This window comes from Meleagris gallopavo, chromosome 3 (genome assembly GCF_905368555.1).
Source record: "Meleagris gallopavo chromosome 3, MGAL_WU_HG_1.1, whole genome shotgun sequence".
NCBI classification, from domain to species: Eukaryota; Metazoa; Chordata; class Aves; order Galliformes; family Phasianidae; genus Meleagris; species Meleagris gallopavo.
In genome coordinates this window covers 26072139-26091073 of record NC_139406.1, presented here as the reverse complement: position 1 = coordinate 26091073, position 18935 = coordinate 26072139, and the positions used below count along the sequence as shown (strand labels likewise).

At 38.9% G+C, this 18935-nt stretch overlaps 1 protein-coding gene across 7 annotated transcripts; it reads right to left on the bottom strand.

Annotated features, from left to right (window-relative positions):
• Nucleotides 1-1867: 1867 nt before the first annotated feature.
• On the bottom strand, nt 1868-17706 carry C3H7orf57 (chromosome 3 C7orf57 homolog). 7 transcript variants are annotated; one of them, XM_010708533.4, is made up of 9 exons: nt 17582-17706; nt 16505-16606; nt 15677-15874; nt 14780-14888; nt 14497-14656; nt 10176-10276; nt 9371-9507; nt 7954-8013; nt 1868-6934 (listed from the first exon to the last, which is right to left on the bottom strand). In XM_010708533.4, exons 3-8 carry the CDS (start codon nt 15858-15860, stop codon nt 7991-7993), a joined length of 714 nt encoding a protein of 237 aa, XP_010706835.1. In that variant the 5' UTR covers nt 15861-15874; nt 16505-16606; nt 17582-17706; the 3' UTR covers nt 1868-6934; nt 7954-7990. The 7 variants fall into 7 exon arrangements, with proteins under 7 accessions (XP_010706835.1, XP_085076606.1, XP_019469388.1 ...); XM_085220480.1 differs by lacking the exon at nt 7954-8013; XM_019613843.3 differs by lacking the exon at nt 7954-8013 and having other exon boundaries at nt 15791-15874.
• Nucleotides 17707-18935: the final 1229 nt, after the last annotated feature.

The window sequence follows — 18935 nt, the reverse complement described above, 5'->3', positions numbered from 1 at the left end:
TGAAGAAAAGAAGGGTTGTTGTCATAGGCATCTCCCTTCTGAGGAAAATAGAAGGCTTGATATGCTGACCAGACCAAACCCATAGGGAAGTTTGCTGCCTTCCTGGGGCCCAGGTAAGAGACATCACTAGAAAACTCACTAGCCTAGTACAGCCCTCTGACTATTATTAGTTTTCCATGTCAGCAAAGGAAGTACAAGAAGTCTCAGGGCAATCCAAAGGGAGTTTGGGGCCTTGTGGCAACTGTCTAAAGCAATGGGGGGCGGGTAGTATTTTCCTTTACCCTTTCAGTAAAAGAGAACAATACTGAACAGGCAGACCTAGCTGAAACATGTGTGGCTTCAGCACTGGTGTAACCAACAGAATTTGAGGTTTTTCTCTTCACAGTATGGTCTATGCAACACCAGGTCTGCAAGGACCTGACTGGATGTACCTTTCTCAGAAGGAGGAAAAGGATTCTTGCACAGAAGTTACTGGGGTTTTAAACTACATTTGAAGAGGGAAAAGGATAAAACTAGGCTTGGCAGTGATGAGCTATGGGATCACATGCCAAACTTCAAGAGTGTGGTAGTGAGATCCTTCAGTCTGTTCCAAAAGGTGCTGGGTTCAACAAAGCATATTTGAAATGTTTCTACGTGAATGCACGTAGCATGAGGAACAAGCAAGAGGAGCTAGAAGCCTTGGCTCAGTTCCAACAACATCACTGGCATAAGTGAAACCTGGTGGGAAGAGTCCCATGTCATGACGGATGACTTGTGTGTCATTCTGAGCCTTCAGCAGGGACAGGCAAGGCAGGGGCTGGTGCTGTGTGTGAGAGAGGAGCTGGTTACAGAGCTCATAGTTGGTGATGACACAGTTGAGAGCCTCTGGTTAACAATTAAGGGACAAACAAATAAAGCAGATGTCACTGGGCGAGTCTACTATGGACCGCCCAGCAAGGATGACAACACTGATGAATTATTCTTTAAGGAACTATGCAAGACTTCTAGATCAAACCACCCTTGTTCTTATGAGAGACTGCTCTGAAAGTAATGCATTCTACTTAAGGTGTTGCCCCATGATGTCAGAGGCAGATGTTGATGTTGATGACAGTAGAGGTTGAACTTTTCTGCCAATATTATATTACATTTTATTGCTGTGTGACAGATGGCAACGGAGGGGCAGTCTGATAGAATGGAGTCTGACAAGGAAGTGCATATGAAGCAAAGGTGTGTCATCAAATTCCTCCACACAGAAAAAATAGCACCCACTGACATTCACTGACACTTGCTGAATGCTTATGGAGAACATACAGCAGATATGAATACAGGGAGGTGGTGGGAGGTGCATTTCAGCAGTGGCAACAGCAGATCACTTCCACTGGTGCAGAATTTTACAACAGCAGCATGCAGACTCTTGATCATCACTGATTAAAATGCATAGTTAAGGGCGGAGACTGTGTTGAAAAATAGTGCTTTGTAGCTTAGAATTTGCTCTATAAAATAGTGCTCTTTCTATCTGTTATAGTTTCCACAGAAATAAACAGGAGGATTTACTTTCAGAGTAACTTACATAGGTTTGTTTCTTGTAAAGAGAGAGGGTCTCACAAATGGAGCAGTGATTGTAGAAAGCCTTAGTCACAGTGATCATGAAGCAGTTGATCTTTAAAGCTTTAGAGATAGGAGAAAAACTGCCACCACAACTTCAGCTTTGGATATAAGGAGAGCAGATTTCAGGTTCCTCAGGGAACTAGTTAGTGAAATCCCTGAGAAATAGCTTTTGAAGGCTTTGGGGCCCATCAATGCTTCTGTCTCGCTTGATTTATAGGAGGGAGATAAAGTTCTTTTAATATTATATAACCGACGTGAGATTAAGAAACAACAGCTCAAATGTTGGTCTGACAGGTTTATTATAAATCTTAATTAGGGAGATGGGGGAAAGGGAGGACGGACATTATTATGAATTATGGTAATGGGGAAGGGAAGGAGGGCAATAGAAAAGATAGAAAAGAAGAAGCAAGTAGTCTTTGTAGGCAGCAAGAGGGAGAAAGTCACCACCATGGATCCAGTGTGGTTCGTAGTTCAGTCATTGATCTTCAGTAGTGGTGAGTCGTCAGGCATTGCTGTTCTGTTGACAATGATGCAACAACAGTGACCATGGCGATGACGGCCCCTTTTCAATGCTTTCAAAGTGGTCAAGTCAGCTCTCCTTGGAGTAGCAGCTTCTGGCTCTGGGATCTCAGCAGGAAACTCCTTTGTTCCTAGCTTCCTGGCCTTGCCAGCAGATAAGAGGGAGCAGGGAGATGCCAACTTGTATCTTGCCTTCACAGGATACAATGGTATTACCCTCAAGTCTCCCAGAGCAAACAGGAGTTATTTGGTCACAGGCTACATCTTCTGCCAGTAAACTGTCCTGAGCACTATTATCTTCCAAAGACAAACAGCTAAAATTGTCCTCAGAGTGATGTTGATTGCCACACAGCAACACCCATCACTCATCTTCTAGACAAGTCAGTCTTATCACAAGAAATACCTCAGGAAGCAAGCTTTGAGCCAAAAAAAAAAAAAACAAAGAAGGATTCCCACAGCTTCTCACTTTTTAATTACAACACTCTTGAGAGAACAGGCAATTCCAAAGTGTTGGAAGACAAGCAGGCAGGACAGAAGGCTTGCCTGGATGAATAGCGTTCTTCTAGAACTTAGGTAGCAAAAGAAAGTGCATGACTGCTGGCAGCAAGGTCAGAAGACTAGGGAGATGCCATCTGCCATTGTAAGGAGAAAATCTGTGCAGCCTAGACTAAGCTACATTGGAGTTGAAGCTGGCCAGTACAGTAGTGGACAACAAAAAGAGCTTCTAAAAATTATGTTAACAGTAAACAGAGATAGTATTGGCTTTGCCTCAGTCTTTAACACCCATGATGGGCGTAATTCTACCGGTTTAATTCTGCATCTTTTTCAACTGAAATCTGCATGTTCAATGCAGACACAAGTTTTCAAGAAACAGATATGCTGAAATCAGTGACATTACAGATGCTTAAGAAATGAATGAACCAATTTTTTATTTTTTTCATTGCAGTGCAAAATAAATGGGTTTATATTTAAGCTAGTCTAAAAAGATGGAAGAAATAAGATGATGTATATATTCAGTCACTTTACAATGATGTTCCTACAGTTAAGTGGCTGCATGTAAAAGGAAAGTTATTCTTATCTAAACTGCCAAATTACTTTTAAATCTCAATCCGGAATTAAAAGTATTCACATATTCAGTACACTTGGATGTAATTCAGAAAATGTAATTGCACTTTTGTTTTATTTTAGGTCTTGCAAAGCAATCAGTACAAAAAAAATTGTCACTTATTAAAGATATTCAGCTCAGAGATAAAGCACAATACTGCTAAGTAAACGTTCCAGCATTTAGAACAAGTAATGCTAGATTTTTGTGAGTGAGCGCCCAGCTTTTTACATCAGCAGCTTCTGAAAACTCTTCCAAAATTAATAACTGCTATTAAATGCAACTGCTGATGACTTGGAAAACTTAGCCATTGCGTGACTGTGTTGACTGTAAAGCAAACAAAATAACATAATTAGTGAAATAAGGTGAATCTGAGAAAACTTCACCTGTGAACTCATCTGGAACTTTCTGATTCATTACACTACTTTTATTTGATGCTTATTGAAGAACTTGTGAATTTTGTTGTTGCTGCAGATTTCCATTATTCTGAACACGCGAACACAAATTCCAGGGCTTGCCACCTGCTTTTATAAGAAGAAATCTTAGCCTCCAACAGCACTTCAGGCCGTTAATATTTTAACTCATGGTATTCAAACTGATCTGTGAAGATTCAGTTGGCTGACTGTACATAGCAAACTCCTCTTTAGCCTGACTAAGGAAAGCTGAGTATACATTAACAGCACACTAAGGAAACTTCTGAGAATTTAAGGAATGTTCTCTGGGCAATACCTAATGGGATGCAAGATAAGAAGAGATCATTTTTAAAATAGGATATGGCTTACACTTTTAAAAGAAAAACTACCGAAATACAAACTACTAAGAACACAACTACAGTAAAGCATTTGAATAGTGCTGAGTTACCAAGTTAGGATCTTGGCTGTTCTGCCTCTAACAAGTTCTTAAAAAAAAAAATTTGAAATCACAGAACCATAGAGCAGCTCCTTGAAGATCACCCAGCCCCAACCCCATGCCTTGGGCAGGGCTGCCACCCACCAGCTCAGCTGCCCAGGGCCCCATCCAACCTGGCCTTGCGCGCTTCCAGGGATGGGGCATCACAGCTTCTACGGGCAGCTGTGCCAGGGCCTCACCACCCTAATAGACACCAAATGCGGACAGTTTTGGACAAGAACTCCAATACAGAGGAAATTCATTCAAGATTAGTGAAGAGGGATTATACATCAAACTCTGCAAGGCAATAAAATTACTTTAGGAAACTTTGTACAGACCTAACAAAAAAAGGAGACCATACCAAAGAAAAGGATGGTTGGAATTCTCACCTTCAGGTCAGCAGTACCAGAGTTATGAATGCTCTCACAGGAATTCTTACTTTATGGAATTGATTTTGCAGGCTTTGATTCAGCAAGTACCTTTAAGTTCACATGAGCAGGAGATCTATAAGTTTGTCAATACTTTTAAATACCCATGCTCTTATTTCTTCATGATATTATGGTCTCCAACTTTAAGTAAATTTGTACTAACCACCTTACAGAAAGCTTTCAAGAGAAAAAAAACTGAAATGAATTCAATATATTTTTAAGAAGAAATAAAATTTCTTACTCAACTGATGGGGATTAGAAAAGATTTTGCTGCCTCACTGTTAAGCAATTTAATACAAGAGTTTAATCTCCCCATTTCTCCTTTCTTTTACATTTTTAAGCAGTAAAGCATTTCTAATGAGTTAACTGAAAGCAGTATCTGTAAAAAAAAAAAAGTTTCTCCTAGAACTGGAATATCAAAGTATGACTGAAAAGCAGTAATAAGTTAAATTATGCTACAAAGATTCTCAAGCTGTATTCTTTTTAATGTTGCAGTTTACCACTGATGGGAACAAGAAGCCCAGCTTCATAATACATTTTTATAGGCGATAAAAATAAAAATAGTAACCAAAGGCTGCGCTAAGTGAACACAACTGAATTGCTAGAGTAAGCATATTCATATGACTCAATAATTCTGAAAAAAAAATAATGAAATGGTGCTTATTTTTCCCAGAACATTAAGCAACTACTGGTGAATATTGCCTTTTGTGAGAAAATAAATATATACATAGTTGAAATCCCAAGGGTATTAACAATTTGCCTGTTATGCATACACAGTTTCTTCACAGACTTATTCCTTAGTGCCCTTCTATAATGACAAGAGAGTTTTTCTACTGGTAAGGTTTCAACACAATAAGCTCCAGTTCTGACATCCCCTGGTACTGTAGCCTAGAAAATTATATTAAAAACTCTGCTATAGGACTAAAATTAAAGGTTTCAATATGTCTGAACACAAATAATAATTGTTCTGTGGATTAAGTTAAAACTAACTTAAAATAGTGTTTCTTTTATTTCCCCATCTCAGATGAAGCTTCATGTACTTTAAACTTTTTCTTTTCACATTTGGAAATTTTGCCAACTAGCCAGTAACTGTGCATTAAGCCATTTTCATATGTTTTTCCTTTCTTTCTTTAGCATTGGTATGGCTTCATCTTGAGTACTGTGTGCACCTCTGGGCTCCACAATGTAAAAAGAATGTTAAGGTCCTTGGAAGCATCCAGACCAGTGCAACGCTTGTGAAAAGGCTGAAAGCCACATCCCATGAGGAGTGCATGAGGACACTGGGTTTGCCTAGCCTGGAGAAAAGACGACAGACAACCTCACTGGTTTCTACAGCTTCATGAGGAGGGGAAGTGGAAAAGGAAGTGCCAGTCCATCCTCACTGGTCACCAACGGAAGGAGGCACAAAACATGAGGAAAAACATCTTTACCAAGAAGATGGTCAAACACAAGCAAGCTTCCCAAGGGTTGAGGTCCCATGCCTGTTAGTGCTCAAGAGGAATTTGTACAATGCTCTCAGTAGCATGCTTTCCTTCCAACCCAACTGCTTTATTCCATGCACTGTTCAGATAAATGTAATTTCAGTAAAACATTTTAAAATTTTCAGCTCTTGGATTTGGAGGCATACAATGTAATGAGTGCACTCAAAAACATAAAAGTACAATTTCATTTACGAAAAACTTTACTTTTTATAGCATAAGCAAAAATATGTTACTGAAACTGGATCAATTTTATAATGGTTTTTATTATAAAGCATTTAATTTTTCATAGAATTTAAGGTTATATTCTAGTTCAAGCAGACAAAAGTGTTAACATGTCAATATGTGTATTTCAGAATCCTTAAATAATTTAGATACATTGTTGTTTCAAAGTACAAATTGTTTTATTGCTTTGAGTAAACAAGTATCTAGCATAATATGTCTGCTGCATTCAGAATTCAGGATAAATACACATTTTTAACTTAAAAGGCTGAACATGTAAATATGCGTAACTTAGCCCATGCCACTGTTAGCCTATTGATGCATCTCCTTTAAGATTAGTCCATTAAAGGAAATGCCAACAAGTCTGGTGTAGAAGAGAACTTCAGTTTTTCTTTATATATATTAAGGAAAAAAGTCTAGGTATATGTACTGGCAGCTTTTCTTTAAAGTTTGCTGTAATTGAGCACAACAATGTTCGTTTATGTTATAAATCAGCTGAACTACAATCAGGAATGAGTTCAACTATAAATATAAGCTAATAAGATAAAAGTAATCAAGCAAAGATGTAAACAGTAAGTAGGGGACTTTATCATAAGCTATATAATACCTTACTTTCCCCAATAGCCTTTCTAATTACTGTTTACACTCCTGAAATTCTGGTTTCAATTCACTGCTTGCAGGTGCTGATTCAGATTGTGATGGCTCTGAATCTGCAATAAAAACAGATTAAAGTATTTTAATCTAACTTCAACCTTAAGAATAAAAAGGTCAACTAACATTCACTTTCTCTCACTCTCAAACTACATATAAATTTCTGTACTTTAACCTAAGAACATAGACAAGCTACATGCAAAGTTTGCAGTATGATGCAAAACTATAACAACACAAATGAATTATGGATTTCTATATGCAGTGGTTTATCTCTCCTGTCTGACGTGTCTTGGACTTATACTATGAAGCAGACAACAGAAAAAGCTTCACCTCAAATATAAACTGCAAGATGCTCATGTGTTGATTACTTGGAATAAGCAGATAAAAATACTCAGGTGTGAAGAAATTAAAAGCACTTCCTCCAGTGCACACCTGAAGACATGAAGAGAATAACATCAAAACTGAATTGAGATACATGACTGGAAGAAACCATACTTTTAAAAGCATTAAGAACCCTCTCTTTACATTGAAATAAGAAAAGGACTGAAAAATCATGGCAGTATTTTTTTTAGTTTGCTGGGGGGGAGGGGGAGGAGAGAAGAACAAGAACACCCTGAAAATATCAAATATCTATATGTCAAAATATATAGCATACTGACTTTTCATCAGTCTTTACAGCATATCCATCATTTTATTCTGTGTGTTACAACCAAACCAGTATCATCATTACTGCAAAAATCTTCAGTTTTTTTTTTATATCCCAGGTGTTCAATTTAAGGCATGCTCCGCAATAAGCAAATCAATTGTCACAAAGTGAATGAATTTGCAGGTTTCAAAAATCCCAAGTCCTTACTCACAGTTAATGGCAAAATTCAGTAGGAAAAGCATCAGTATGCAAAAATGTTACATTGAATCTCAAGACAGAAAGAGGAAATATTCAAGGTTTGCATTAATGCTAAGAAAGATCACTTTACGTCTCTATAACGTTAGGTCTTTATTCCTCCCAGTACAGCAACTTTATGTGCTTAGAGATTGGATATGCAAGATGAGTTTAAAAGCAGCTTCTCAAGTTACATACCCAATGTCAGGTCCAGACTGAGATCTGACTTCATCCACTAGTTTTGTAGCAGCTTTTCATCTAAACAGTAGCACAAAGAAATACAGAATCATAGAATTATCTAGCTTGGAAAAGACCTCTGAGATCATGAAGTCCAATGATTGTATAACACTACCAAGTGCAGCACTAAACCATGTCCCTAAGCACCACATCTACACGTTTCTTAAATAGTTCCAGAGACACTGACTCCACCACCCATTTGGGCAGCCAGTCTCTAACCATCCTCTCCATGAAGAAGGAAAACTTTGTGCTCCCCTGGCACAAACTTCAGGCTGTTTCCTTGAGTCCTACCACTTATCACCTGAGAAAAGAGACTAACGCACACCTCACTACAACCTTCTTTCAGGTAGCTGCAGAGAGCAATGGGGTCTCCCTCAGCCTCTTCTCTAGACTAAGCAACCTCTTTTCCTTCAGTTTCTTGCCATGTGTCTTGCTTTCCAGTCCCTTCACCAGCTGCATTGCTCTCCTCTGAATACATTCCAGAAATTCAGTGTATTCTTGCAGTGAAAAGCCCAAAACTGAACATAGTATTTGAGGTGCAATATATACGTAATTTTTACATATATATTCATGTTTATGTATTAAGCAAAATTACTGCAGATATATTGTTTTTAATATGAATGGAAGACAAAAAAGTTTATTCAGGGGGCTCCAAGTCTCAAAGAAACTAAACTCACTGATCACTAAGCCTTCCACACACTGATATATCAAGTTCAAGAAAGCCATCAATCCATAGTGTATACGCAAGCATAAGTGACAGATTTTCAAGGACTATTTTACCCTTTACTCTTTATTTCCAATTGTTTTGGAAGAGAAGTACTTCATAGCTACTTCTATCGTGCATGACAATAAATAAGCACCAGATCATTTTTTAATCCGGTAAAACCATTGGAAAGCTAAGTTATTTTATCACGTGGATACATTTGTTTTTATGAATTACTATAAAAAGTGACCTATTTCATAAACACATGTATTGATGACAAACTGTAACAAAATTTTCAGAAAAAAAAGTAGAGGGCAAGGACTATTCACAACAAATAGCAACTGTTTTACTGTCTGCTTAACTTTAAGCAGGAAGATAGGTGTTTCTCTTCACCATTTTACAGAAATATGCCAAACAGAAGACCCTGGATTGGAAAAGAACATACTTTTACAACAGCAGAGTAAAAAAAAATATATTAAAGTCCCCACCTTTGCTGATTACAAACAGGAGGGCACATTTCCTAAGCTGGCCATAGGGTACTATTGTAAGTCAAGCCTGGTGACTCACTAAGTCTTACCTTATTTAAAGGGAGAGACTGCAATTATTCTGGCTACCTATAGATGTTACCTTCAAATCCCAACTCACTTGAGATGAGTAAGCTCTCAATAATTTTACCTTGGGACTTCTTGCTATCTTCTGATGTATCTTGAATCTTTTTTCCACATCCAATATGTTGCAGAAGCCAGTCTGTCCCATAACCATTGCTGATTAATTTGCTAAAGTTAACTGGTTCACCTTTTCTCTGAGCAGGCCTGTAAATCAAAACGTGTTAAAAGAAAATAATAGCATAAGTAAACCAAAACAGTTGGGAAGGAAATTTATTTTGCACAGAATAGCCTTACATAATTGATAGGTAACTAACTGTAAATATCAGTAGGTTGCTCCAAAAGTAATGCTCCAATATATTTCCTTGGAAACTACAACAGATACACAGAGCACAATAACACTTTGATAGAGGAAATTCTCAGCTACAATAGTTTTTTCTGTGTCTGATCTTCTCTTCGGGTATGGCTGATGTGATTTCAGAAAATGGTAGTCCTACCTGCATCCTTGTAATCTACGCTCAAGGAATTAATGATGTACATTATAGTTTGTATCTGTTCACTGGTATAAACAACTAGAGAACATCACTTTGAATGCAATAAAAGAGCACTACATGAAAATATTTTACTACACAACTTGATGCCTACTTTTTCTAAAGCAAAGATATTTTCAATAGCTTTGCCTTACAAGTTAAATTCCTATTGCTTTAGGTGCTTATAAAACTAGTTCAGTCCTAGTCAGCAAGTTTAGAAGCAGTATGGATTCATAAAGGCCATGCACAAACCCCTACTCTCTGCAAGTTCAGAGTAATGTTACTTGCACGCACAAATGGTTTCAGAATTAGGAGGTGAATGAATTTCATAAGCACACTACTTACATTGGTGGGAAGGAAAGTTTATTTTTCCCACTGAATTCCTTGTTCATACAAACATTTGCTGTTCTGCTTGGATATTTAGCATTTATAGCTGGAAGCTTTACCTGTGTTAGAGAAATCTTAATTTTAGAAAAGGAGCCATTTAGTGCTATTTTCCCAACAATTCCTTAGGATTTTTCAATTAACAGCTGGTTAAGAAATTCAGAGGTTCAAGAGAAAAAAAAAGAGGAAAAAAATCAGTATTTTTAAAGACTGTACAGCTTCCTTCATTGCATAAAGAGTGTAGGGGGGAAATCCTCAAGATGGTATAACTACAAAACAACTCATATAAAAACATACATGAGGAAAAAATTCCATAACAGATATAAGCACGCCACAAATGTTTTAAGGACCATGTGCAGCTTTTGCTAGGAAACGTCAAAAATTAATGTTTGAGTACAACTGATCCAAAAACAAGCCATCATAAAAAACAAGTTAAAAAAGCAGCCATGAATGTTTGGCAAGTGTGGATTTTATTCTTTTCTGGAAACAAGTGGAGCCTAGGACAGACAGCTTCACTTATTTTAAAGCAGAAGGTGAATATAAACCAACACGTTCAGTCAATGATGAAGTTCCTCCAGACTTTATTTGAGCCAGAGTTTTACTAGAAGAGAAATTCCAAAATCTGGCAAAGAATTAGTGGATGAACTACTAGATTTCAGCCAAACAGACTGACATTACATTGAAACTTAAAGAACTGAAGAACTGGCACACCTGACAAAGGTGTTGTGAGGGATGAAGACTGGGGTGTGTTGTCCAACATAGAGATTAAAAATGAAAAGCATCAGCTGCCTACAACTGCAATTTAAAATCATACGTGCTTACCTGCTGCGGCAGCGCATCTCTGCTTTACATTTCAAAAACACTGTCCTACTGTTCAAGAAAAGCTACTGCTGTTTTCTATTCACCATTAAACTGCATTATTTCAGATCTGGAAGTATTCATCTTACAAGCTATGTGTACATATTTACTAATTTCAGGTTCCAGAAACACTAATTATGATTTATTGGGAACAAACTGAAGTGATACTACTTGAAACTTATGATGCAATTACAGTCCTATCAGACTGTGAAAAGGTAAATGTTTTCACTGAGAAAAACCATAATGAAATACCCTCATCTCAATACTTTTTGGCATGCTTGAGTGGTAGGTGAACAACAGTGACTACTTTCCAACATGGAAAGCTAATAGTGCCTGAGAGAAATCCTTGCTCCCATGATGAAGAACAAAATTCCACATTACATTTCAAATTTCTTTGAGATAAAATGCTGACTTGAGATGAGTTGTCCTTTTAATACAACACATATACACGTACTTATGTATGTATACCCACACAAACATATCCATATATAAAGGCAGAAATTTGGAAAGAGCATCTTCACTCAAGACAGAGAATTCCAATAACAATCAAATAAAAAAAAATGTATTTATATTCTTTGTCAAGGCTAACATTATGTAAAGAAACATCATACTGCAGTTCTTCAGACCTGTCCTTTGTTCGGAGCAGCAGAGAAGTGCAGTCACCACAGAGGTAAAACAAGACCTAGACAGTACACATCAGAAATGTGAAAATTAAATTTGTCTTTAAGGGTTATGATTTAGTACAACAGAAATGCTTTATATTCCAAATACTAAATGCACAGCTGGATTACTCGATCACATCCTTTGTTTGGAAGGAAATAATGTCAACAGGAGTTGCATAAAGTGAGCCTGGATACAGTTAAAAGACTCTCATTCTTCAACAAACCTTCACAGCTGCATATCAACAATGAGATGGATTTCAACTTTTTTCAGGGATAGGCTTCTTAAATGTTTGGCTAAGAAATGTTTACTACAGAAACTAGAGGCTCCTTCAGCTCAGCTCTAGTAAAAAGACCACAAGCAAAAAAGCACCACAGAAAGCTCTATTAGTACTGTTTATTTTTATTAATAGATAAGGCATGCTTAATTAACTCAAAAACAGCATCCAAAAGAGATAGATAGGCTTGTCTCCATTTTACAGAAACAGCACATGAGGCAATTTGCCATGGAACAAGCTAGACGCAGAGGTGAGAACAGATGCTTAGGGAAGAGGTTAAAAAGATGAAAACAGTATTGAAAGCGTGAATTGCTCAATGACTTTCAGCCTACTTGTATCAGAAGCATGCTTATTTGCTTGCATGACTTGGACAGCTACTGAAAGGGATCACTCCTTTCAACCCACAGAAAACATACCCCTTAAGAAATAGCAAAAGTCCCTTATTGATTGCAAAATGCCTGAAAGCTATGACTTCAGACACAAGATACTGATCTTACTAGTGTTGTGTCACAATTGCTTGACGCTAACTTTGATGCCACCTCCAACTAATTTACCATCCATGCACAGCCCTCTCTCTTGGGTCACACATATATTAGTCCACATAGTACAAAAGCAAATGCTTCTGCAATACAATACGACGGAGATGCTAGCACTTCAGAAGAACATAACATAAATCTTTAAATCTCCAGAGCAAGGGCCTGCTTGCTCTGGGAACAATGTTTTACAAACTGAGTAGAGCAAGTACCCTTGGAGGTTTAAATGCTTCTGCACTTGCCCTTACAGACTTCCTCTGGGATTTTTCTAAGTCTTCTTAGACTTAGACTGGACTGAAAAATGTTGTTTAGACATTCAATATCACTTTACTACTTGAGGTAGTTTCTTACTGCAATATCATCACAGTCAAACGTGTACACTGAATACTGCTTAGAAATCTGTCTGTGATGTTTTTGGAAAATCTAACCTTTCGTTATAGAAAATATACAGTCAGAAAAGTAAAAATCAAGACTATTTGATAGGAGTAGTTCCATTGTCTCACTTGAAGATTTTTCAGGAAAGTGCTCGTAACACTGAGGCAGAGAAACCTTTCCTAAAAGAAAGGAAATAGGAGATGTAAGCTTGAAGGAAGAATCATGTGATGTTTCAAAGTATAGGACTGCACTTCTTAGGAGGGAACAGGAAAGGTCGTGTGAAATGGGACAACTATTTCAGAGGGAGCTAAAGCTAAGACAAGTGCCGTAGAATCTCACATGTTAAGCACCTAACCTTAAAGAGTAAGGTTCAGGATTTTGTACTCTATAGACAAAATTCAATTTCTGCTTCCAAAACAGTACTATAAAATATACATCACGGCCTATGCAGATTTGGAATCTGAGCTGAATATGTAACTTCTATTCACTGTGTATTCAGTGATAAACAAAACATATGGGTATTCTCATGCTCATGAATATGAATCTAAATAGTCTTGCTCAAACCCCACCACTAAGAGAAACAGATGTTCTACCAGTCCCCACATGGACATGAACTACACATACTATTACAAAATTTGACTCCTAGAACACTGAAGATAATGGGTTCTTAAGGGAGCACTTAATCTTTTTTCCTGTTTTGATCTTCTGTAAGGCTTCCATGGTAGTGTGACTTCCTGTTTTCAGTGCTCTGAGGCTGACAGAAAACAGGTTTTCCCAAGAGGCATCAGCAAATTACAGTTTGAGCACACATCATTCTGAAGTTGCACTCATTACTCACCTCAGCAAAGGTTAAAGACTTTTGTAAAATGTCCAATGTCTGCACTTGTATTCAAGTAGAAAAGAGTTACTGGTGTTTACATACATCAAGAGTCTTTCCATATATTCCAAAGGGTTACAGTAACTGAAGCATTCACAATTACAGATCATTTTATAAAAACTTAAATCTTATACATCTAAATGGCCAAGAGGGGGAGGGTGAAAGATGGAGGATGGGAGATACGTTTCCAGCACAAAACCCAAGATCACCACAGAAAAGCTGCTTTAAGCACACTTTGCCCTACACTTATTTTGCATAGGATAAAACTTCTAGGCAGCTAGTGGGGATTCTTCCAGGACACTCTCTTTAACTTGAACTTCTTAATTTGAGCTTTTTCAGATCAGTTTTCCATTCCTTTTTCATCCTTCTTTTTCCTTCTTCCTCCCAAGACCTCTGATCAAAAATTCCATTCAACACCAATCAAGTGCAGAGAAACAAAACACGTGAACTTTGAAACTAAGTCCTGCCTTTCATTCACACTTAAATATACAAACCATATAATGCAAGTGAAATTTGTATTTCTGGTTCATACATTACACCCATAGCACTTCAACGTGGTTTTACTGTCATTCTCTAGCTGCAACATAAAAATTTCTTCTGGGATATGGAAACCATGGTGGACTAGAACTTCTTTTCAGTAAGAACTAACAGGTTCAGTTAGAAGCGTCTTCACGTCTACAAGAAGAGCAACTCACATCATACCTTTTTTTTCTCTGTGTTTTCTTTGTCCTCAGCATCCCGTTGCCAAACACTTTTTGTATCAAAATCAAAAGGCCCTCTTCTTGTCTCATAATTACTACTGTGATGGTCATCATTAAACTCTTTGTGAATCATATAATCAGGTAGAGTGGAAATATTCTTCCTGCAGACAGATTTAACAACTGTTTGTAGCAGCAATCGAAATCTATCACTTTATGACAACATTATTCTGCAACACAGACGAAGAGAGAACATGAGAAGTTATTCAGGATCTTGGCAGACCTACCGTGGCTCATTGGTTGATGGAGGACTGGAGTGGTGCAAGAACCAGTCAGGCGCAGCATATGCTACCGGCGTCGACTTCCTTGTAACAGGAGCATAGTGCTTCAACAAGTCTTAAGATGAAAAGACAAAAGCCACTACTTCTCTGACTTTTATTCCGACTATAAATACATTGTCGTCACAGGTTGCTGTTTTACCAGGAAGACACATGTTTTTTATTTACTAAACATCTGTCTTCCTTAGTTAAGCAGGCAAACACAACCTTGCAACACTGTTTCAGTGGTACCCTGTTTATCTAATTCTAAATGTTCTGACATGTTTCTGCTGGTGTTTGTTAATTCATATTCCTGCATTTGTCACTCTTCTCTAAGTGTTCATGCATGCCATTTGTCTAAGTATCTCAACTTCCCTTTTTTACTAAAGGAAATAGTAAAATCATGGAGCATCCCATGGAACAAAATATATATAGATCTGTAACAAACTGGGTATCATTAGGAAAAAAAAAAAAAGAAAAAAGAAAAAAAGCATTTTACAGATATCTACTGAGCTGATAAGGCTTTTCTAGTTACAAGATCATTTTTACCAGACTATCACTTACATAACCCTAGCACAAACTGTAAAGACCTATCTCAAATGCAGCTAAACAGTTGGCATCATCCAAGCAGATTGGAAATAACACAAAAGTACAAATTTTGCCAACAGGTAGCTAAATGCAGGAGATTGCAAGGATGTCTTGACAAGCTGACCTCTTAGGTCACATTTTCAATCAGAAGTTTTTTCCATAGTTTAATTCCAAAAACCCAGAGGACTCTTCTGATAGGATTATAAGCTTTTTCTACCACCATACTCATGTAAAACCTAAGAAAATACTGCTAAAACAAGCAAACAGAAGCTAACACACCAGGTCGGCCTCCTTGCTTTGCTAGCCTTATGTAAGCTGAATCAGTATCTTTGATCCACTTCCTACGGCACCCAAACATCCCTTCATTGTGAGCTTTTGCAAGATCACCAAGACCTGGAATCTGGGATGTAGGAGGATGTGGGATTTCTGAGTTCGTCAATTTCTCTGGCTGCTCCACAGGCATCTGGTAATATCATTCTGAAGTAACAAAAAGGAAAATATTGATGGTAAAATTCAACTGTCAGTGACTCTTTGTCAAGAAACTAACAAATCTAGCCAACTCGAAATTAAGTGAAATGCTGCACTTCATCACAAAGATAGAAGACAAGGATTCCGTATTCCAGTGGACAAAGCATGGGATATTTCAGGAGTTCCACATTCAAAAAGAAAAGGCCTTGATGTAATATTTGAAACATCATTCAAGCTGTCCCATTAAAACAGGGGACTGCACATCTTCATGCAGCAGATCAGGTCTAGGGCATCAAGAGCAGCAAGAGGCATAGTCGACAACTGAAAGCAGTTAAGTCTTCTCTCACCCTTCCTTCTCATCCATCAACAATAGCAAAAAAAGCATTCTGACTGGTCCATTTTTAGGTCTCTGTTTGTAAAATAACCCCACCCAATCCTCCATCCCTCCCTCCTTTAAAAAAATAAAATAAAAATCAAGCCATTCCCAGACATATTCTTTCCTCAGCTTCCTGTGCACAAAAATAAGCAATTACACAAAACCAGAAAAGAAACTGCACAACTCCTTGAGGGGAAAATACTGGCAGATAAGGAAGAAAAAGACAATCTAAGGAATTGTGCTAAGAGACACAGGAGACTTACTGAGATGACTCCAAATAGAGTTACCTAAGTGTAACCAAACTGTCTTAAGGCAGATATCTTCCTCAGGTGCTATTACGTAATCATAAACATACTGACATGTGCCTAGGAAAAAAAAATTGCCTGTAAGAACTTATTTTCCTTCATATTAGGGGCAAAGCATCATTACAGTGTTTTATTTCACTACAGTAATTGGTCTTGATATTGGTTGGTTTGTTCAGCAATAGGGATTAGTACATTAGTTTAAGAACCAATATATTTGTTTAGCAAAAGGAGTCCGTGAGTTATAGTTCTAAAACTTTCCATTTCAACTTTAGTGGGTGCATCGTCTTGTTTTCCCCAGTAATTTTGCACTGTGGGCATAACAGAATACTTTTAACTTTCATCTCAATGATTTTGCCTCACAAGAAGCCATAATAGAATACTTTCATCTTTTGCACCCAGTAGGTGCAAGAACGTCTTCCTTGGATTCCACATTTGTTGTTTTAAAAGTGGTTATGGCCTAACAAGCAATGGAAAATTTTCCAAACTGGGGAAAAGTGGCTCAAAGTTAGTATAGCCCTCAATGATGATGCTGATGATGGAAAATGGGGAAGAAGTAGATAGGCACTCAACCAGCCCAGACTCTACTGAGCACGCCCAAAGAGACATTAGCATAGATATTAATAAGTCCCTGGACAAAAGGATGAATATGTAGACCTATATACTGCATGCATATGTCTTAACTGTTTAAATATAGAACCTGAGCTCTGAAAGAGTGCGCTTGCTGCTCAAGTCGCCCAGTACCATAAGGAATAAAGGAATGCCACTTTCTAACACCATGTTGGAGTCAGAGAGATTTTTCCCCAGATTTCGGATGACAGTCTGTCAGAAACTGCTCTACCTAATTCTGTCAGGAGCCCTCATTCTTTTTAATTTGCTGTATTACTGCTCACCTGACTCTACTTCTTTTAAGTGCTTGAATTGAAGGGCATACTTCAAAGCAATAAACTTACGAGGCGACACGCCAACAACAGATTCAAAAACTTCTGTAACACGGATAAACCATCCCAATTGAACAGGCTAAATTCTGGGACTCACCTACGGTTTAAAGTGCTGAGAGCCTCAGGGCGGTAGAAACGCTCGGGCCGGGCTCTCAGCTGTCAGCCCGCTGTAACACCGCTGACGCCGCTGCTTCCCCTTAGCGACGCGGCGGCTCCAAAGCTAACGGCGCACCTCCCAGCAGAGGCGGGCACCAACGGTCCAACCCCGCCCCGCAGGCCGAGGCTGCCATTTTATCTGACGGAGAGCAGCTCTGCTGAAAGCGGCTTGGCATCTCGTTCGACAGCACGTTGAGCATCAGTCAGCAGTACGCTCAGGCAGCCAGGAATGCTAGCCGTAGCCTAGGGTGCATCAGGCCCAGCACTGCCAGCAGGGCGGAGGGAGCACTGTACATGGGGAGGCATGTTGTGAGCGTACAACAGTGGAAAAGCTGTGCAACAGTCTGGTGGAATCCTTATCGCTAGGAACCACACACCAGCTGGAATTAGCCCACAGTGACAGCCAGCATCAAGACATTCCCCTTCGTCTTCTTTATCTGTGTGTGCAGAGACTTCCCTGGTTTTCCTTGTGTTCCACAGCAATCTTTGGGACAAAGGGAGTGTTGGGAGAAAGTAAATGACTCCTGATGCCCATTAAAAGGCTGGCAGTGGACCAACAATGGACCATCACGGTGTTAGAAAGCTAGATGACAGCAGAGATCGCCAAACTTTTCCACATGGGAAAAGTTATTTATTCTGAAGTAAACCAGATAGCTTTCCCCTAGCATTACTGTCATGGTAGAGTACCTTCATGATACACACAGGTGTACTCTGGGTGGCCCTGGTTGCTGAGCAGTTGCAGCCTTATGTTACTGATGAACCCAGAGCACTGGAGATGCTGTCTGCATGGTACGCTGTTGCTGGAATTCCGTGGTTTATCATAGCTGCTGTGGGAAAGACGGCCCTGGGCAACTTGATGAAGACGTGCCCTTGACTTCCTGGGAAGGGCCAGCAGTTTCCAGGATGATTGTCAGGCTGAAAAGAGAAGAAGGAACAATGTTCATGTGCAAAAGAGCCTCCTGGCTGAAATTCCTGCCTCAGCATCAGGGGCTCTAGTGGTGTATCGGCCCATCAGCTCTGCTCTGAAGCACAGGCATACATGTGTATGGCAGTGAGCTGGGTGCACAACTAGCAGAAGCTCTCTGGCTCATTCTTTTGTGGAGCAACTTGCCAAAAACAAGGAAGGGCTGCTGTGGCTGAAAGGCACCTGCCCAGGGCAAAGAAGGGCTCACCTCCACGAGCCTTTCCTGCAAGGGGAAGCAATCGCTCCCTCTCATCCAGTCCCACCCCCTTCCCCCAGCACCAGCCAGGGCTCCGACTTGTGCAAGTAGCTTAGGAGCAGTGCCAGGATGGGC

What these genes read in the sequence shown, in the direction of transcription:
- C3H7orf57 (XM_085220480.1), bottom strand. Translation starts at nt 15,860, where the DNA reads ATGCCTGTGGAGCAGCCAGAGAAATTGACGAACTCAGAAATCCCACAT. An exon ending in CCATCAACCAATGAGCCACG is followed by an intron (nt 14,657 to 14,779) that starts GTAGGTCTGCCA and finishes ATCTGTCTGCAG; the next exon opens with GAAGAATATTTCCACTCTAC. An exon ending in AGATAGCAAGAAGTCCCAAG is followed by an intron (nt 6,935 to 9,370) that starts GTAAAATTATTG and finishes TTTTTATTGCAG; the next exon opens with ATTCAGAGCCATCACAATCT.